At 41.2% G+C, this 22,288-nt stretch overlaps 1 protein-coding gene across 1 annotated transcript in view; it reads left to right on the top strand.

Moving 5' to 3' along the window:
• unc5c (unc-5 netrin receptor C) overlaps window positions 1-22,288 on the top strand; it is a 106,122-nt gene that overhangs the window by 45,811 nt on the left and 38,023 nt on the right. The window contains exon 2 of the mRNA XM_041059601.1: window positions 14,386-14,616. Within this exon, the coding sequence (XP_040915535.1) occupies window positions 14,386-14,616 (231 nt within the window). The remainder of the gene's footprint in view (window positions 1-14,385; window positions 14,617-22,288) is intronic.

Raw genomic sequence — 22,288 nt, 5'->3', positions numbered from 1 at the left:
CCACTTTTTGGGCTGTGAAGTTATCGCTATCCCTGGCTATTTATCTGCATTTCCCTGTGGGTGACAGGGAATGTGGCTGAGCTAGGCTCTGGCTGAGCTCTGTCCTTGGAAGTGGGTGAGCAGCGGACAGGCTGGGAGTCAGACAGATGCCCTCAGCTTACCACAGATCATTAATGCATGAGGAAGATGGAGATGGGCAGTATCCTGTTCCACTGGAGAAAAGGTCACTGCCAGTAGTGACTGCAGAGGAAAGACAACATGAGTTGTGAGTGCAGGCAGATGCAAAGGATACGTAGAAGAGAGGGAGGATAGAAGACTGGACTATGAGGAAGAAGGAGTGTGTTTATGATATGTCTTTGCACACTTATGTGTATGGGTATGTGCATGCATGTTTTAGCTTTTGACATGAATATAGCAAATAGGAGACAGCAGCATATCTGATTTACATGGACTACAGGAACCAAGCTATTGACATACTTAATTCTAAACAAGACAGTTTTTTTAATAAAGCATTTTACCAGGGCTGTTAATAGAACTTCTCCATTCATATTCTTATTTACATGCTATGGAACAGAGCCAAATCAATAATAGCAGATGGTCCCTTCACTCCCGTATTGAACATCAGGGGTTATATTTACGTTGTGATGTTGTGTGTTTTGTTTGTCCTTGTAGGTATCTTCATGCTAATTTTGCATGATGCTTTGAGATGTTCTTTTTATGCCTATTCAGTTCATGAGAGCAGATTCCGGCACTCCAGCGTTTTAGTTCAGTATTGCACCTCCATAAAGCTGGGAGACTTGCAAGAGATTTTAAAAAGTGGGGTCAAAATTGGCGCCGCAGGGTGCCATGATGTCCTCACTTTGTTTCAAAAACACTAGATCCTACACTTCACATTGGTGATGTCACTTGAGTAATTTTCTCAAACTTGAAAGGCAACATTATTCAACTGTTTTCTCTGGTTGTGTAGTACTCCCTGCCCCTATTAAATTGACTCTGACATGCAAAATTGCTGGAGAGCCCCTTTAATGTTGGTCCCTGTAAAGAGATTTCTTTGCTATCCTCTACCTCTCTCCTCCTCCATCTCGTGCTCCCTAGGAGAGTGACAGTGATGAACCATTTTGTGATTGTAAACAGTTCCACACAATACACACACTATCCATTATTAAATTTTTTCCAGTTTCACCCTTCTCATTTAATTCTGCAGAGATGAGCATTTTAAGCCAATGCTAGAAATTTGTCTTGTGAGAGTGCAGATTCCATACGAGAAGGTGGAACCCGCTCTGTTCAAGCGTGGCTGTGTAAATGGCTGTTGTGGCTGGGAGGTCGGCATGTTGTGGCTGGCTGTGCCTGTCTCTCCACAACCTGCCGCTGTGTGTCCATGGGGGGCCATAGCTTGCTTTCTGCTGCTGGACGGTAGAGGTAACGGGTGTGAGAGTACGGGGGGGACGGGAGGGTGGGGGGCGCACACTTGCTCCTCGTTGCCCCTCCATTATATGTGGTTGACCTATTTCAGTGGTGAGCAGCAGAGGAGGGGAGAAAACTGGGAGGGGTAGAGGGCAAAATCACAGGCTGACAGTCCCCTGGTGAGTGGAGTTGGGTGTGTGATTCCCTAATGCAGTCACCCCCCCCCCCCCCCCCCCCCCACACTCACACAAAACAAACTCACACACACACACGCACACTGCTCTCCATCCCACCAAGTATGTTTTCCTCTTAACACATCCATTTACAGGTGTGAGATCTGTACATGCTGGTGTGTATGTGCAAGTACATATATGCATTTGAAGCATATGTGAGTGGGTTTGTGTGTTTCTCTGTCTCTTGTTTGTTGTACTATTAATCAATATGGTGATATTGTGTATTTACTGCATATTTTCTAATGTCCTCTTGTGACAGAGTTATATTTTCTCAAATTGTATTGTATGGTATTGTAAAGTAAACCCTGTCTCTCCTAAACTGCCATGCGTGTATAGAGGGATGACAGTTTAAGGTGTTGGGCTACCAGAAGCCATCAGAGCAGTTCTGAACAACGTTCTTCCAGAAGATATTCCCTATTTGGTGTTTTGACAACAGTAGTGGAGAGTGCTGTCTAACAAGTCAGTTCAAAATCTCCCATAGGTTTTCTACTGGGTTAAGATCTGGGAACTGATTCACAACATTTTCATACTCATCAAACACTTCAGTGAGTCCTTGTCTGGAAGCATCTGCATTGTTATTTTTCTCCCCTCATTTATTCGGGTTTTCACGTTTTTTTATGGCCCTGGCCACATGGGGTATTAAAATGCATCTTACATGATCTGATCACAGGCGCACCCAAAATGCACTGAGAACATGGCAGTGATATGATCGCTTAGTCCTTGTGATGATGTGGTTGGGGATTCGTGGGACCACATATGAAGAACGGCCTCATCTTTGCAGCATTTGTGTGGCAAGACAAAGCTCCCAAACACAAAAACAAAAGTCTGTACCAGAGGCGAGTTTCCATCTCTTTTCTTGTTTCTCACTCTCTGTTGCACTAATTTTTTTAAGAGCGTACTATTGTTTCCAACTGTTCTTCTGGTTTTTGAGTGCTTTTGTGAGTAGTTTGTACCAGTATACAGATTTTCTTCCCTCAGAATAAAAAATTAAACAGGGGTAGCGGAATCTGATCATAAATGGGCATTCAAGATATATTTGAGATGCACTCTGGTTTCATCTGTGAACTGCCATCTATCTCAGTCGCATATAGAAACAGTCTGGATATATTTGATTGTCTGATAGTAGGTCTGAGCAGAGTCACAGTGACAGTATCTTTGCTTATGTGTCTGTAGACATGCCCTCATATGTCCACTTTCTTTTTTATTTTATTTATCTGTTTTATTTTTGTACCATAAGCTAGCAACACAATTACTGCTTTGTTGTGGAAGCTTCCCACCCATCCATATAACCATTCTTACTGTATGAATCAAACACAGAAAAAGCAGAGATATCAGTGAGCTGTGGCTCTTTGACTTAGCAAGGATGCAATCGATCATCCAGGCTGGATATGGTGTAGTGTAGACCTTTATAAGAGCCAATGTGAATATGATACCCTATCCAATGTGTAATAGCAGCTATGTCGTTATTTCTCTGCACGTAACAACGGAAGAGAACTGTGAAACAGGCTGAGACAACAGCTTTCTTGTTGTTCCTGCTGAAGCCAGTATAACAAGCCTGATACGTTAATTTGCTAAATTTGTCTCACACACAGTATGAGGTACTGGATTTGTGATTGTTTGACAAGTATCTATTCTATCAAATGAAAAAGGGTTAGATCCCCAAATTAACCAAGTCCTGAGTTAGCAGGTAGCGTCTTGATACACCCCAAAACAACAAAGCCAAGACCCTACTGCAATTGTTTGTGTACCTACTGTGGCCTATGTTCACAAACCAACATGTTTCAATTCCCCCTTGAATGCTTACAAAGCCCTTTTCATTTTAGGCATGAGCCCAGTAAGCATCCTGGCTACCCTTGAATAAACATGCAGAAAGAAACGGTAGACATATCTAAATACAGGGGAAAATTCAACACCACAAAACTATTGTGACTCAGCCAAATATGTTGCAATTTCTGCTCAATTCCTGCGTAGCTCTGCAAAAATGCCTTTAATGGCAAAACAAGTAATAAGTAAGTATAAGTATTTCACAGTTGCAAAGATGAAGGCTCCATTGAGATGAATGTTTATCATTGGGAATGTGAGCTGAATATCAAGTGTTCTCTGAAATGCAGATACAGTATGAGGAGCTGCATTAATTAGTGTTTTAATTCAACAGAAACTATGTCTGCAGCTGAACCAGCTCAGCCTGATGCTTATGTGTAGAACATGCATAAAACCAACAACTGGGTTTGTTGGAGTACAAAAAACAAAACAAAACCAATAAACAAACATGTACTAGAACTAAATAAACAGTAAAAGACCATCTGATTTAATAGTGACAGCTGTCAGCATTTGCTGAGCAGTCTGTTGAGAAACAGTGGTCAGCTGGTCAGGGTGTTTTTAACAGCAAGCCTTGTTAGAACTTACAGCAACACTAGCTAGTTTCATCTGTGTTTTTGCTACTGTATTCTCAACAGAAACACTGTCTTTTTTTTTTTCAGAACCCTAACCAATGCTCTCTACAGTAAGTAAAGAATTAGCATGTTGTACAACAGAGAGCTTGTGTAACAGTATTAAGATTTTAACAGCATTACAGCCATATCTAACACTTGAGCTGCTGGGCTCAAAGCAGCATAAGAAATTGCTGGAAAAGGGGATAGAGTTTGCGTTTTGTGTGGATTTGTATGTCTGTTGTGCCATGTGCGTGTGTGTGTGTGTGTGTGTGTGTGCATGTCATAACCCTTAGGGCCAGATTTTGAGTCATGTCTATTAGCTGGCTATTGCGGCTGGGGTCTTGTTTTTATTATCAGCATCATAACGATGGTGTGTGTACGTGTGTGTGTGTCTGTGTGTGTGTCTGTGTGCCCTTTATAATATCACCTCCTTCTCTCCCTCTACTGATCCTGGGGCTAAGATTTATGACTTTGCATTACATCTGCCTTGTCACATTAAGTCAGCCATCACACACAGACACATGTACACACATGCAAACACATACCTCAACCCCACAGCTGCATTAGGGCATACACTGATGTTTGGTGAATTACATTTGAGGTCTTTAGTGGATGGCTGTAGGTACCTTTATTCAGCTCTGCAGAACAGTTGGGAGCACAAGAGAGGATACAGTCCTAGTGAGAGAACATTTAAAGAAAAAGGAGAACTTCTTAAAGCACTGCATGCCTTCTTGTGGTTTCTCACCTTGCAATTTGATTGACGAGATGGCGAGAATGTGATTTAGGAGGCTGATGTGTATATGGAGGCTATATGTGTGTGTGTGTCTTAGGGGAATAAGCAGGCAGCCAGATACAGTGACAGACATGGAGAATAGACTGTGCTCTGGGGACTGTGTCTCGCACATTCTGACACACTTCCAGTCTGTAGTGTCCTTCAGATAGAGTGCTGCCAGGGATTTTGTGTGAGGATGGATCTGAGTGCTTCAGGATATATGTGCGAGGTGTGCCTATGTGAAGTGTGTGTACATGTGTGCGGGGTGGTACATCCTCTTCTGCATAATGTCATCCTTGTATTGAGAGAACACTATGCAGCCATGTGTAGGTGTTTATGTCTCCTCTAGCATTTCATGTATGAAAATTGGTAATTTATAAGGGTTTCTGCCAGTGCTGGTGTAAAAGTACTCAAAAAGTTACACTGCACCAGGCAGCGTAACAGCGAAAGAACTGCCAATACTCTGTGGGCTCATCACTGCAAACAGCTCCTTGTCACATTGTTTTCACATTATCATTTGGTACCTTGTTACGACAAAATATTGACTATACCTTGGCTAACTTAATTAAAAGTCCCCATGTAAGTATATAATCATTAAAGCAGCTGATTTTTGAAAGGCAAAGTTGCACACAGAGCATGCTATAGTAATATAGAAAAATGGTGGAAGGTGATCATTACCTCAAACGTAATACAACACAGAAACACAAGGTAAGGCTAGAGGAGACAAAAGCACATAAACATGATAAAAATCTGAACCTATCATTTAACTTTCAAGAGGAATTTTAATTTCACTCAGGAACTTCTTGAGCTTTTGGTATGTTTTCCTTGCAAATTTTTGCTAGAGTAATGTAGTACAGTGTGAAGAGTAATACACACTTGGCTATACACAGTGGAAATACTAAAGAAAAGCATCAGCACTTGTACTGTGCTTTACAGCTCTACAGCTTTGTGTAAGTCTTTTCTTATTAGGGCTGTAATTTGGCACAGAAAATGAAATAGTCATGATTAATTTTCTTTGATATTCAGCCTCCTCCAGTTTGCAAAGTACCTGCAATGGTGGTGAATGTCACAAAGGCAGGTGGGAGACTTTTCCCACCTTCTCTTTTAATGTATTTCTTTGTCTCTTTCAGCGATCAGTCAGATCAGACACTATAATAAACATTTTCCAATGCAGCTCTCCTGCTAGACACAGGTGTGCTGGTAAACCATTTTTGAGCTTTTTTTTCACCGTATAGTGTTTCCTCCTTAAATATCTTGTCAAACAACAAAGCAACAGTTTGTTATTCTAATGCAGACTACTGCTCAATTTATTTTTCTTGAGTTTATTCTGTTGGTACAATAGTGATGTAACTTACTGTGACTGTAGTTTTCTGGTGAGATGATCTCGTGTTCCTATTGTCTTGTTGAGTGTTTTGCACTCTGGTCCTTCGGCCTTTCACTGGTGGCAGAATGGTGGCTGCACGCTGCTCTCGGCCAATTAGCCAAAGTAGAGGCATCGCATCAAGCTACTGGGCACAGTGAGGGGTCAGAGAGTGCGACACGTCTCCACTGACAAGAACCGCTCCACCCCATGGCCCACTGGTTGGTATGGTGCAGGGTGATGGCCCTGTCTGGTTTTGGGCACCCAGGGGTGTGACATGTGACAAGTTTGCCAGTTTGTGCTAAAAGGACCAGTCGTTATGACAGCAAGTGAAGTCAAGCAAGGGGCTTCTGTATGCAGTGACTGCCTTAAAACTGCATTAAAGTCTTTGTGCATCAAAGTGTGTTTGTGCTCAGCAGGCAGTGGGTGGGCAGGGAGGCATGGGAGCGTGACACATATTCATATTGACATCTGTCATTGAGGCTATGAAGCATAAAGACAGCAAACATTAACCTGCATGAAGTTAATTGGGATTTGTATTGGACTGTCCATGTTAAAATTCCTGTTTTACCTATTTGGTACAATAGAATCCCATCCCCCCCCCCCCCCCCCCCCCCTCCCCGCCCATCACCGTCTTTACACCGTTTTCCTCTCTTGTCTCTCCCGTGGACTCTACTCAGAGAGTGATGTCTGTGCCGTCCCGCACCGCACCGTAAATTAGTCCCGGGTGGTGACATGGTGCTTGCTGGGTAATTTGGACAATGGGGCGTTTGACAGCTCACCCATCACAGCTACAGCGCCCCAGGGAGCCACTACTCCTCTTGAGCTTTTCTCTCTCTCCTTCCGCTCTCCTCTCCTCTCTTGGTGCTGATGGAGTGACTCTCTAAGTAGCAGCATCATTCTCCAATCAACCTCCAAAATGGCTTTTTATCCAGGAGAGAGCAAATGGGGGAACAGAGGGGGAATATACTGTACAGTGCAAAGAAAATGTACGGAAACCATAACTGCTGGAGAGTGGGCAGAATAAATGTTTACGTTGGAGTAAGAGAGATAAAACAATAAAAATCCCAAAATGAGAAAAAAATAGATAAAAGATTTTCCTTGGCCATCCATTAAAAAAGCTTTTAATCAATAGCCACTTTAAAGATGTACAACTAACAAGTATACACACAAACAGTATAAAAGACAAGCTTTGTAAGTGCCAATGATAAATACTTGTTTGTGCATCAAAGCAATGTGACCTTTTCTCTGAGATGAAAGTTTAACATTTGTCTTTAAACAGAAGTATACAGTATACAGAATATTGACCTTTCTCTCCCAGTTACTCTTCAGTGTTACTGTTTCCATGGCATAATAGGTCTTTTTTTCTTCAGTATTCATGTTAACACCTGTAATCTGCAAAAGGAAGAGAACACATAGCCAGGCATTCGGTCTTTACCAGTTTCGAGCAAGAGCTCTATTCCAAACCTCTCTACAGAATCGAAAAGGTGGTTACTCACCTCTGGCTGTCCCATTATCACTAAGGATCAGTATTTTCTTTTAATTACCGAAATGCTAATTAGTAATCTGAATATCAGAAATGATTTGAAAATTGGATTTTAATACAAAGTCTGGTTAAAAATGTGAATGTGAATGTAAAAATACCATAACCAGTGTGAACAGTTGGCTTTTAATTTGTAGTTGTTTTTTTTTATTGTTATTTAAGCAGAATTCAGCACATTTTTTGCAGCTCATTTGCATTCTCTCCATTCTTCTCTACTATTTCTGTTACCAGAAGAAATGTCCAATAAGACCTTGTTTGCAAGAAGACTTTTATTACTGGGGTGACAAGGATGTTCTTGTTGTTCAGATTTTAGATATATGGTGACATTAAATGTGGTCAAAAATCCATTTAAACCTCAACTTTGTAAATTTGAGTATCTTGAGGGTGAAAAATTGGTAGTTTTTTTTTTTTTAATTAATGTGATGAGCCTTAATTATCATGATTCTTTGACCTTGCCTTTCCTGGCACTGTGATGTGGCTGGACAGACAGTGGCCAACGCCTAGCATGACCCTGGCAACCACCAGCTGCCTCCTGCCAGAGTGCAGCTATAGAGGGCCGAGTGAAGGTCAGAGATGAGGACCAGAGAGAACATGTAAACACCCCCAAAGAGAAAGACATGACTGGATGTGCAAAGACTGGAAGAGAGAAACTGGACTGTGGTCTGAAATTGATTACACAACTTAATGAGTGCTTTTATGAGTATGTTGTTTTTATATTGGATTCTCCTTGTTTCTGCCCACTTATTAAGCTTAGATGGAGATAGGTAAAGGGGGGGGTGGACACAGGGTTCTTTTCATTACATGAATGTCCATTTCTTAGTAAATAGATTTTATATGCTTATCTCCAGACCCAATCCTCAGTGCTACAACTGCTTTCTTTTCAGCTGCCTGTTTGCACTTTACTGCAGTGGACTAAATCAATTTGTCCAGATTCATTTTTCCAATTACATCACATTCTCTGGTAAAGATAAGGCCCATGAGCTGGACCTTTCTATAATGCCCCGACTGAATTATTCATTTGGTTTATTTGGTGGCTTTAGTGTGCATCCCTCTCTCCAGGTCAATGTGATTCTGGCCTGCACTGCAATGACTATGAGCTCTGAACTGATTGGGAGGATAATGTTGGAGCCACCTGACTTACCTTACCTTTAGGGAATGTCTGCTTGGTTTTCTTGACTTCTCCTCCCTTGCTAGGTTTGTGTGATGGCAGGATTCCCTAGAGATGAAATATGAGTGTGCTTAGCACACCCTGACAGAGAAGCTCAGATAGGACAGGGCAAGGGAGGGGTCACTGGCCCCTAACAGTAATCAATAAATACCTGCTGCAGCCAAGCGTTAGATAGGGCCCTGCAGACAATGTGTGCAGGCACATTAGTGTATATAAAGCACTCGGCTAGAAAGAGACATTAGAGTGGAAGGAAGCCTGTGCTCATTTTTGCCTGTTTCTCATGGAGCTTCTAAAGGATTTTGCTTTTAAAACAACAGCCATACATATTGATTTAAGCCACTGGGATGTATGGGTCTTTACTTAATCCAATACTAACAAGTATTGACTAGAGAAAGTCGTTACCATTGATTTATGTTCACTCAATATAATGGGTAGGTGTGCTCAAAGCTCATTTATAGGTAGATCTGATTGACAGTCTATTTATCCTGCTTCAATTGACATGACAGCTGAGTGGTTTATTATTCTGCTTGACCACTCAGCTGTAAACCACCTCTTGTCCTTCCCCATAGCAGCATAGCAAAACATTTCCTAGTGAAACTCCCTGCTGTCTAGCTCTCTAGCCAACCACTTACCAGTCTTTGTCTCTATTTGGAGCGGGAATGTATATATGAATGATGAGGAGGATGAGTGGAATGGAAAGTGAAAGGGAGAAGGAAATAAAGGTGGGTGAAGAGGACAAATAAGAATAAAACAGGAATGAAGAGGGGGAAGATTTATGCCAGTGTTCATCCTTGTTCATGCTTGACTCTCCCCTGATGGAAAGGAAACATTGGCCCCAGTGATACCGTGCTTTCCCTGGGACAATAAATCTGCTCGCGTACAGATAGAATAGAGAGAGCTTATCTTGCACAGTGGTGTCAGTGGCTAGCATTCAAAAGCCGTTATCGCAGACACTCACGTACAACATATGATATAAGAAAAACAGCAAAGGCGTGCAGTACAGGAAGACAAATGATAGATCCGCTATTGTACTGTATATACAATATATAGGCCTACAGCTTACATTTAGCGTATAGTGTGTACTTTTACGTTGTGTTTTTATGTATAGCTATATCACATTTATCCATCTCTACCTGTTGTTAAACATTAAACTTCTCATTGTTCTCAAAGCTGTATTTATCAGTGAGTGAGTGGTGACAAATGAATTGTGCTGTTAGGAAAGGCTTTCAGGTATCTGATGTATTCTTCTTGTGCATTTGTGTATAGGTTCTCTGTAAATGTCATTACTGCTCCTTTGTGGTCCAGCTCCAACGTCCAGTGTCAGCAAAACATACCATACACAATCTTTACAGTGTCTTCAACCATGTTGGCATTTCAAACATTGCATAAACAGCATAGCACACATTGCATAACAAAGACATAATGCTTTATGGTCTAAAGGAATTTGTGAAAAGGCAATAGAGGAGCTTCTGTAGCCCAGGACAAAGTCATCGCAGCCTGGATATTGACTCAATGTCTAATGTACTGTGCATGTCCTATTGTCAGTTTTCACTGTTGTCAGCACAACAGACCTCATTAATATGACTAATGAAATGATGGTGTGGTAATGGTGGTATACTGATTGCAGAATTGAGGAGTAATAATGCTTTAGGAGATATTACTGTAGTTCCTGAAAGTATATTTGAACTGTATTTGCTGAATGATTATACAGTCTGCTAGTGCTTATTTCCAGTGGAATTTATTGATGCAAGGTAGTCATTATGCCCCTGTTGTGTCTAATATTTAGTGAGGTGACGGTTACCCAGACAACGTTAAAGGAAAATACTGTCAATACAAACTTGTAGAAGAAACGGGGAGCACAGGGAACTTGGACTTTGCCTAATTGGACAGGTCATTTTGGTTGTGGCAAGCTGTTTATCACATAATGAATAGACCAAAGTGCTGCAGTTTGCACACTATAAACTCACTCATCTGAGGTGCATTTCTTACTGTGTGTGTTGTGTGTGTGGTGTGGGAGCTGCGCACATTTCTATCCAACAATTTATGTATTTATATAACATTCATATTCTTTTTTTAGCACAAAAAGTGCCTCTTTGTGCACGTCTTTTAGGTCTGTGTCTTATCTCTGAGACTGTGCTTTAATGTGTAGCCGTGCCAGGGTTATGAGCCTGGTTTGACTTTGATTTGCTCATGTTCAAAATGTAATCATCCCTTAATGTTGCTCCACTCCCACAGCTATTGGAGTTGATTGCCAAGACCCTCTCATTCCTCTTCACTCCCTCTTGCTAAGCTTGGATTAATTCGATTATTCCTGATCCGTCTTAAAAAAAAATTTTTCTGGCTATTTTGTCCTCTACCTGATGAAGTCGTTTCTTCATTCTGAGGGCAATATGCGGCTCATTTATCCTCAAAACTTTTTTTGTAGTTGGGATGTGGAACTGATATAAAATTCAACTAATATTCAATTTGAGTCTTATATTCACTAATAATGGTTACAATATGAATTAGGAAAACTCACCCCAATTACAGAGCAAAATACAGTTTGAATAAAAGTGCTGCGAGGACATATTTCATTAAATTTTAAACACTTAATATGGAGGCAATTCAGAAATTTTCTGATTAAAATCAAGCCACAGAATTACAAATGCTTGGAAAAATCCATATTGCTTATCAAACACTGGAGGCATTAAAATTCGTTTCAAAGGGATATGACACTGAAAAAGAGGGAAAGGTATTTTATAGTTCATATTTGATCTTTGTTGTGATATGCTCTGCACTTATTAAGTAGGTTTGTTATTACAAGTGCTGTAGCTATATGTATCCACAAAGACTGCATCATGTTGAACATGGCTGTTGCCTAAAGCTCTAAACTATTTTATGATGAACCGTCTTCTCATTGCATATGAATGGAGACATTGGGGAGGACGGAGGCAGAAAAAAGTAATGTTTCTCTTTGAGCTTCTTGTTGCTCTCAGTATTCTGTTCACCAGGGAGGGAGGGAGGGAGGGAGGGAGGTGCTGGGATGCTGGGTGCTGGGGTGGGTGGGGCGGGGGGGTTGGGCAGCGTAACTGGTGAGAGTCAGGGTCTTTCATTTTGTCATGTGGCTGTGTTTTTTTGTTTCATTTCTGGGCTGATTTTTCACTGGAGGGCTAGTTCCATTCACTTGAATGTATTATTTCTCACACTGAGGAAGTTGATGAATTCGAATATCTGTGAGTGAGTTTGTGTGTGTGTGTGCCTCTGTGCGCATTAATGCTTGCGCGGGTGTGTGTGTGAGAGCATATGAGGCGCGCGTCTCTCTGTGTGTAAGGGAGCCACGCTTTCATGGCTGTTTCAGATCTCTCTGTCTCACTGTTCGACAGACCGAGGGAGCCAGGAGGGAGAGAGAGATGGAGAGATAATGGGAATGGAGGGTGAAAGAAGGCTAACACAATCTTTAATGAGTTTCCTTGGCTCCCTTTGCCTGTTTCTGGGTCAGGGTCCCCTGGCTGAGGATGTGGGTGGACTATGGAGCAAAAAAGAACAGACGAAGCCAAGGTCTGCTGAAATAGACTTCTACATTAAAGAGTCATCACCTACATAAAGACATAAAGGCTGAAGAGCTTGATACTGTTTCAGAGTTTTGTCTTGTTTAAACAGCAAAAGAAGACAGTTGATAAACTAATGGTCTTGTTCCAGCCTCACATTGCACCCACACAAACACAAACTGTGTGTTTCTCTTAAAGGTCAGAGGTCACTTAAGTCTTAACTGCCTCTACTCAATAAGCAGCAGATTAGGAGCCAAGAAAAGCGAGAAGCAAGTTTGAACTTTTTGTGTTGAAAAGCAGTCACACACTCAGAAACATACCAACAGAGCATTCACCAACACCATACACACACCTACACCCACACAACACTTTCATAACAGAACATAGACAAACCCCTCCTCCCCCGTGGTGAGGATGGCTTTGGTCATTTTCTGATTGGCTCCCCCTGCCCTTTCATTTCCTAGCAATCAACTTCAAATCTGTGGCAGGTATAGAGGGAGAGATAACATTAGAGAGACATCGTGGAGAGATATCTGCTCAGCTGAGACATTATTTAGTGCTCCCAAGGCATCCAGGAGGCAGCCTCTGTCAGACAACAAGGCACCAGCATGTCCACACAGGACAGGGCGGCGGGTAGATATAACGACATGGAAGAATTACTGATGTGCTGATAAACTCTTTTGTTATCCGAACAGTCTGCCTTCCCGTTTCTTTCCTCCTGTGCTATGTTTCTGTCTGTCTGCCCAACTCCATTTCGATGTCTCAATCTATGTCTGTCTGGCTGAGTTACTTTAACCATCTCTCTGTTCTTCCTCTCTCTTACTCTCTCTCACCTTCTGTTTCCCACTGTATCTCTGTCTCTGTTACCCTGCCTTCTTTCTTTCACACTTGTGAATAATTGATGTCTACCGGTTCGATGGTAAGAATAGAACAGTTCTGGAGGTGACAAATGGGGTGGCGAATAGGCCTCATCCTTCTCTCTTCAAAGAGTTAGAAAGTTAGCTGTGCTCGCTTCTGGGCGTGTATGCCCATACATTTGTGTGCTTGCAATGTATTGTGCCACGGTGTGCATTTGTTCATGTTTGTGTGTGAGCAAGTGTGCGTACACATGCAGTTGTGTGTATGTGATTTAAGACAGGGAGATGAAAGGGAGTTGTAATTACAGGGAAGCGTATCTGTCTACTGCAGAACTATCCAAGGAATGGCACAAACTGGGCCAAAAGCCTGAGGTCATTAGATCTGCTGCGTGTGTGCGTGTGCATGTGTGTGTGTGTGTGTGTAAGAGAGAGGGAGACACACACATACACACAAAGAGAGGGAGACAGAGAGATCAGCTTATAACTTCAGTTCCTTAGAGTCAACCTCTGAACTCTGCTTCTCATTATTGGCTCTGCCTCTCTCTCGTTTCTCAGCAGTAGCTGGTTGTGGTTATACCAAACAAGGCCCTGGTTAATAAACTTTAAATGTAATATTTTTTTCAGCTCATAGAGGCAGCAAACATCAGCACACCATCTGGCATCATTTCAGTACACTTCAGCTGGAGCAAAGCTCTTCAAAAACACAGAGAGAAAGCAAATAATCCCATTGCAAGTTTACATTTATTTCCAAAGAAGATGCTTACATTACTTTCAATTACACACAACATATTTCTTTGAAAACAGTGATTCATGTTTGACATAAACTTACATACATCTCCTTTTATGGTTGTGTCAACACATTGTGCTTCAAAACCATCACTACTGGGACTGCTGTGCGAATGGATAATCTCATGCAAAAGACCGTGGTTATAATACACTGTCCCACTGTCTCTTGTCTGCTTTCCTTTCTCTCCAAACTCCGTCTTCTGGGTTTTTCTGCCTCTCCTCACCCCCTTCATTTTTCCACTAATGTGTTCCTTTTGTCCATCCCTCCCTTCTTCCATCTTATCACCATATCTCTCTTCACAGTTGAGGATGACTTCATTGGCCTCGGTGAATTGCCAGAAACCTTCCCTTCAGACCCCCCAGAGCCACTGCCCGTGTTTTTGATGGAACCAGAGGAGGCCTACATTGTCAAGAACAAGCCGGTCAACTTATACTGCAAGGCCACACCTGCCACCCAGATCTACTTCAAGTGCAACAGCGAGTGGGTTCACCAGAAGGAGCACACTGTGGAGGAGCGGGTCGATGAGAACTCTGGTCAGTGAACAGATCAGCTACATACATAGGTTAACAAACACAGTGTCTTAAAAGCTGTTCATATTTAACTAAATTGCCTTAGAAAATCTTCACTTCCAATGCAAAATTTTTCAGTGTATATTGTTTGATTCCTCCACAACATCGCTCCTGTTCGTTATGTTTAGGAACCTCAGAGCAGTTGGTTGAGGTTAGTGAAAGATCATGGTCTTGATTAAATATTGAAAAATCAATGTTAACTTGAAGGATGACACAGGATACATTAACTTCTTCATTTTAAATCAAAATCCTGATCGAGTGCTTGCTAGCAAGGACCTGACAACATGCGAAAAGTAGGAAAGCAGGAAAGTCTGGTGCTTTGTACACCCAAACATTCACCCCTCACCTCCACCCCGCGACTTCTGTACAGTAATGGGACATCACAACTCTTTTATTGGTGAAAGTGTTGCCTGTCATAATTGAGGAAGCAAATTAGTAGCTTGTAATCATAATTTGCATGAGGTAGGGTTGATCAAAGCACACATATACATGCTATTTGCTCACAAAAATGTATGAACAAACACACAATGGCTTGTGTGCTTGTTTTACAAGTCAGTATATTTGATCATCTACTTGTATCTCCTTGTTTGCAGTAGTGGCTTGGTAAGAGGGTCTCAGTGAAGACATCTTTCCTCTCTTTTGGCACCCTAGCAGCACCACTTCTGTGGTGCGCTGTGTGCCTTTGAGTGTGTAGCTGTGTGTTTATGTACATGTTTGTGAGCATCTAGAGGAAGTGAGGGTAGTGAAGCTCCAGCAGGGTTGTTTTCGACAGAATTCAGCCCCTGAGGGCACCAGAGCCATTACACACAACAGCCCAGCACTGATTGGCTGCATTCAGCTGCTGTATTAGAAATTGAGTTCTTTCTGTCGCCCACAGGTACCAATCACATCGCATTTACCCTTTTCATCCCACTGTTTTGCCACACAAGTCTGCATGGTCACACACAGACGCACTGACAGCTGCTCCTTCACTTAAATGCGAATGCTTCGGCATGTAAGCACATACTTACATACACTCAAAGATTCAAAGATTGGCAAGCATTCTCTTCCATGGTGTATCTGAGGTATTTAATAAAAATAACTCTCAAGTGCTGTTTTACTGATTTGTATGAAAAACACAACCATAAAGACAGCATCCAATACATATACAAAAGGAGTGTTGCTGCATAGGTACAAGATACAAAAGGAGATGGACAGATACAAAAAGAGTGTTGCATGCAGCACAAATAGAAATGGAGTTTTGAAAAAAACAACCTGAATTCCAACCTGAAATCCTTTCATTTCGACCTACTGCACTTTAGGAAGAATACACAGATCTGAGGATGTGTTTCATGGTTATGATTATGACAAAGAAGAGGGTTATGGTAGCAGTGTCTCTTAACCTTTGTGTGAGAAGGTTTTGTGCTAAAAGCATCAACATAGAAAACAACCCACACAGCATACACGCACCCACTCAACACAGCCATATCCACAGGCTATTTACTGCACAGATATTCATTCATTTATGCTCTTGCACCCCACACACACACGCACACACACACAAAAAACACCTGCGTGTAGCCTCCCTCAGCCCACTCCATTGCTCTCTGATTTCCCCAGATTGACAGAAAAGGAACACCGATAGAAACTGGCCAGCTTGGTCAATACCAATGATAGTGTAGCCTGGAGAAATTTGATCTCTCTTGCTCTACCCTCCCCTCTCCCTCCCCCTTTGTTTCTCTCTTTCCCTAGTCCTCTCATCATCCCTCGACTGATGATCTTATGAAAATAAGACAAAATGAAAGATAATGAGATTAAGAGAGACAGAGAGAGTGAGGACAGAAACTGCAGATGTTAGTGTTCATTTAGACTACTGACTGTATCCATCTCATCCTTATCCAGTTGTTTGGTTTGGTGCTGTCCATTTCATATACCGTACATACATGGGAAGAACATTGTAGAACTCTTGACTACTCATTGAATGACAATTTAATGTCAAAGTGAAAACAGATCTCAAAAAGTCACATATTAATTAGTTGGGAGTCATTGCATGTAGTCAAGGGGGTTCAGTTAATTGTAGTATAAATGCACCTGTATTCCAGATCTGATGAGTCAGTATAGTGGCAAAATCTATACCATGAAGACAAAGGAACACCCCAAGCAGCGCTGCAAAAAGGCGATTAAAAGGAACAAGTTAGGTGGTGGAAACAAGAAAAATTTCAAGTCAATGTGCATCCCTTGAAATACAGTTAAATCAGTCTGTAAGAAATGGAAAGAATGTGGCACAGCTGTAAATCTGCCTATAGCAACACATCCACAAAAACTGAGTTGGTGTGTAAGAAGAAGACGTTAGGCAAGCCACCAATAGTGCTAATACCAGTTCAGAGGGCAGTATCAAGGGCTCAGATTGGACAGACTGTACATACAACAACAGCTGCCAAAGTGCATCACCAGTTATTGCTCTTAAAATAACCCTCACATGACATCTTGGTTACAATTTTCCAGGAGGCACATGGGAAATTGAAGTCAGGTGTAAGAAGGTTGTACGGAGTAATGAGACCAAAACTTTGGCAATCAGACCGAGTCCAGATGTCAGTCCAGTCGAGTATTTGATGCTAGACTTGAAAAATGCAGTTAACTCACGATCCCCAGTCAACTCTCGCTTGAGCCATTTTGTAGAGAAGAAAGGGGGAAAAGGGCAGTGTCAGGATGTGCAAAGCTGAGACAGACCTATCCACACAGGCTGAGGGCTCTAATTGCTGCTGATTTGGAGGGGGTGAATACTTATGCACACAATTGTTTTGTATTTTACAATTGTAATTAATTCAGATCTCTTTGTAGAGATTTGTGTCTTTTTATGTTCAGTGTCACATTAAATCTAATCTCATTCAGTGCTTTAACACAATAAAATGAACATTTTCAAAAGGAGTTAATACTTTTTATGAAGCAAATAAAAATAATTTCAAAGTGTCATGAAAACAGTTACTTGGTAAAAGCAAAATTTTTGCACCATCAGTAGTTGCAATGCAATCAACGAAATTGGATGTGATTCACTGACAGCTTTTCCCCACACAATGTTCTTAACAGCATGAAGCAACCTACTTGCATCTGCTTTCCACAATGGCTTTTCAGACACCCCACGCCAGTATATGTAATGTTAACCCAGTGGATGTAACACGTAGTGGACCACATGGAGCATTCGTGACATGCACTTGACACAAAAAACCCCTCAAAAGGACATATACTACACAAAACTGATTACCATCTCAGGTGGTGTAATTGGACATTATCGTTTTCTAAGGAGCAGGTGATTACATTTAGAAAATAATGGCCCATTTGATTGTGAGTGATTATCCTTTGAGCAGCAGCCAGTTAATGCAATAAAAAAATCTTGAAATATGTGCTTGTCCCAAACAATAAATGAAACAACAAATAAAAAGAAATGGAAAAAGTTATATTTACACAGTTTACAGAATGAATTGTTGAACCTGTGTAAGAGAGTTGTTTTGTTGTTAAAGGTAAGCTGGGCAGCAGTCAGGAGAGCAAGGTTACCACTCGTATGTGAACTGAGACCTGTTTTGCATTAAATAATGGGGACACATGGAAAGAAGCCATAGATTTAGATCACACATAGAAAGTGTCACTTACCAAGAAGCAAAAATGAAAAGGTGGCAAGAAAGAATGAAGTGTGATGGCAATTTGTACAAACACCCCTCGCCACAGTTAAGATTTAACTTTAGATACTCGTCCTGGTGTCACCTGAACACTGTAACATCCCCCTGTGTTAAGGGCAGGTTTTAGTCTCTCGTGAGCAAAAAGAGCATTGATCTGAGCAAATGAGCAGCAAATTAATTATGAGTAGGCAAAGCTAGCATAATATACACTTGAGACAGCTTGTCACTCTCTTGGAGATATGAGTTAGAAGATCAAACAGGAGTACTCTCCATCTGGCCAGATAATCAGAGCACTTACTCCTTCCCTCCTCTTCCAGCTCTCCTTCAATGACCAATGCCTCCTCTTCTCTATGACTGGTCTTGATCAATAATGTTATCCAGCGCTAACACTAAGGAGCTAGGCTAGCTCACTTTAATGACCACATTAATAATGAATCATCTACAATGAGGTGCCCTACTTCAGCCAGCTATTAATGGGACATATTGTAGAATCATTTCTACGGCTAATGGCCACACTGACGGGTGTGAAATAGCCCCTCATCGCTGGCCCTGACATGGTCCATACTCACTATGCTCCTCTTGATTGCAAATTGAGTGGATTTCTGTCTCTGTTTGGTTGTGTTTTTAATCATTGTTATGCTATACAGTGTACTACGAGCTGCTAGCTGAGCAAATGAAGTCACTGGATGAGCTCAGTTCAGAGCCCTGCTCTTCAGCTTGAGTGAGCTGTCAGATGTGTTTCAAGTGCAACACATCAGAAAGAGTTTAATCCAGCCTTAGTAATAGCTATGAAGTCATGAATGATTCTTGAAGTTGACATATAGTTAATTGTCATCGGCACTTCAGGCTATCTTACACTAGACGGCCTGTTCTAACAACATCAGATGGATAATTCACCAGTGTATAACCTTCTTCAGAAACAGTTTGGAGTACAGACAGAAAGAATTAACTGATTCTGGCTCGTGTTTTATGCCCTCAGAGAATTCATATCTACTTATTGTTTCCACTATTGATTTTCCCTCTACTACTTTGTGTTAGAAGTTCTCCCAAAATCACATCCATCCTTGACATTCTCAAACTAGCAGTACACAACCCCTCAGACAAACACTTTGGCATACAGTACAGACAGCCACAGACACACACCATTGGACTCACACATGCATGTGGAGACACACATACATTCAGAGACAAATGCACACACCACAGACGTGGCTGTTCGTCTTTCTGTCGGCACACTGTGTAAATTTTACATGAGAGCTAAGCTGGTGTGTGGGATGTCAGTGTGCCTGGTGTGTGTGCCAGAACAAGGCGGCTGTGTGAATGCAGTGAACCTGAAGTAAAATGGCATGTTCGTTTTTTAACTATCCATTCTCCTTGCATTTTTCATTCACACACCAAGTGTATAAACCCACTAAGGCTGCACAATATGTGTGGTAGTTTAGAAGAACAGTAGAAGAGTAATGGTTATTAACATATACATAAGCAGGATGAGACAAATATACTGATCAGATGCTGTCAATTTCATGTTTATCAAAGATTATTGTTCATCAAGGTTTCTGTTCCATTTTAGCAATATTAAAGTCATAAGTAGCAGTTAAAATCATTTGTATGATTTCTGTGACAATGTCCTGTCTATCACAATGTACTTGCTGCAGTAATATACATAATAGACAAGACTGGATCCATACAAAAGTAAAATTATGTTGTATTCTTAAAGAATGATATGTTTGAGAAATGAAAGGAACACAACAGCAACAATTGTTTGTCTTACACCTTCTGAAACTAGTCCATTCTGTCTCTGGTGAGTAGGTAGTGAATCACTCTGTGATGAATTAGATTTCAGGCAAAGATAAGGTTACTGACCGAAGGAACATTGGGACGATGATGAGTCAGTGATCTGTGACACAGTTTCAAGGCAGTGCATGATAATGATGTCACATCAACAATACATGTCATCTCTTAGGTAAGCTTGGTTACCTAAATAAACCAAGCTTTAACTAAATAAAATTTCATTTAATTTGTACAAAGTTGTACAACAACAGAGGTTACAATAGTTTGATTTGCATTTTACAGAATTGTCAAGCCTAAAATCACAGCTGTAAATCAGATGGCTAACTATCAAGACCTAGAGTAAGAGTAGCTAAATTTAGCTTACTAGGTAAAATCGTATACCTACCTTTGCAAAGCTTGACAAAGAACTAAAAGTTTTTGCCTTTTGACAATGCAGTCACATCATTAATTCCACAACTGTCCCTTTTTTGAATTGGCATGCACTCTGTGCAGTACTTTTAATTTGTTTTTCTCTTCAAGAGAGACACCAGCCTCTCCATTCTCTCTGAATAAGCAGGCAGTGATGTGCACTGAGGAAAGGGTGATGTGGATGTTGGACAAAACTCTGTATATAAAACATTTTTATAAACTTCAACCATTAGAATGTGCAAAAACGTATGGTATCTGTAACAATAGTAAGATGTACACATAAATATAAAATATGCATAAATCAGATTATTCCTGTTCATACAAGTGAGTCAAAGCTTGTTTACACATCCAAACAGTAGCAGTCTTGTTGCAAAATGGCAAGATTTGGTCAATTTGACAGGCAGACTATAACAGTACACATAACCACAGAGTACAAGAATTTTGTGCACAATTCATTAAACTTTGAACTGGATGTTTTACAACTGAAACAGACCCCCAGTTTCTGTCATTCTGTCATCTAACAACAAGTCAGTTGCCAGGTCTGACAAGTGATGGTTTGTAAAACAAACAACATGGCCTTAATGGTTAGGGCTTGTGACGGTGGTGTAATGGCACGGGGAATCTGTCCCAGGCGCACAAAAACCCCCTCAATAGCAAACAGGCATAAGTTGAAAGTTATAGCCCACTTTCACATTACTGTCGACCAGGTACATGAGTGTGACCGTTCCAGAAAAATGACATCAACTTGACTTTTTTCCAGTAGGCTGCACCACTGCCATATCTAAACCTAATAGAGCAGCACTTTGTATCATGGGATATTCACAGCATGAAAACCTGAAGAGCTGTTGCAGTACTATTGAGTCAATGTGTCCTGTAAAATGTTTCCAGCACGAATCCATGTGTATTGCGATTCAGATTGTTTTGGAGTCCAACAGCATCCACCTGGAACTATAGGGACCATCTAAGCACATGTGGAATATTTCACTAGCGTTACTTACCATCATACTCACTTTGTGTTTAGATACTCGAGTGTCTCATAATTTCTACATTATGGAACCTGTCCTACTGTAGTAAATTTCTTTTTTTTTTTCAGAAAGACTTCATGATACCACCATTGTTCTCGTAAATATCCCATTCAGTCAAAAAAGTTGATGGATTGAGAGCTGAAACACAATGCACTTGCAGCTCAAAATGCATGCACTCAATTCATATGCTCTCACACATACACGCATACAGACATGCATAGACATACACACACTGTAGCAGCAGCATAATCTGCTCTAGAGGGGCAGCTTTGGGTAGAGGCATTTGTTTTGGGGATGATTTGTTTGTTTGGGTCCTGGCACCCAAATGAGCAGTAATCAAAGGAGTTAGCAAACAGGATTGTGTTAGCCATGATGCAGAGAATCCTCCCCCACAGGGCTCAGACCCAAACAGCTCAACGCTTTGGCTCTAAAATCGGGGCCAGACTGACACAAACATAGACATGCACACACACCAGTGTCAAAGCATGTGATGTGACTGATGTGAATTATACTGATAGGATCTACATTACACATTTATATGTGTAGATTGCTTGTGTATATCATAAACTGATTTGTTTCATTTTCACTTGTTGTCAGTCTGTTGATACGTGCTAATGTGAACTTTCTGTCATTCTCCCCCACTTTCTCCCCTTCACTGCTCATTTCTCCTCATTAAACTTCTTCTTATCCTCTTTTCCATATCACTTTTTACCATCCTTGTCCTCTCTCCTTGCATGCTTTCTCTCTTTCCCTCTCTTT

This window comes from Toxotes jaculatrix, chromosome 16, assembly GCF_017976425.1.
Source record: "Toxotes jaculatrix isolate fToxJac2 chromosome 16, fToxJac2.pri, whole genome shotgun sequence".
Lineage (NCBI taxonomy): Eukaryota > Metazoa > Chordata > Actinopteri > Toxotidae > Toxotes > Toxotes jaculatrix.
This window is presented reverse-complemented; position numbering and strand designations above follow the sequence as displayed.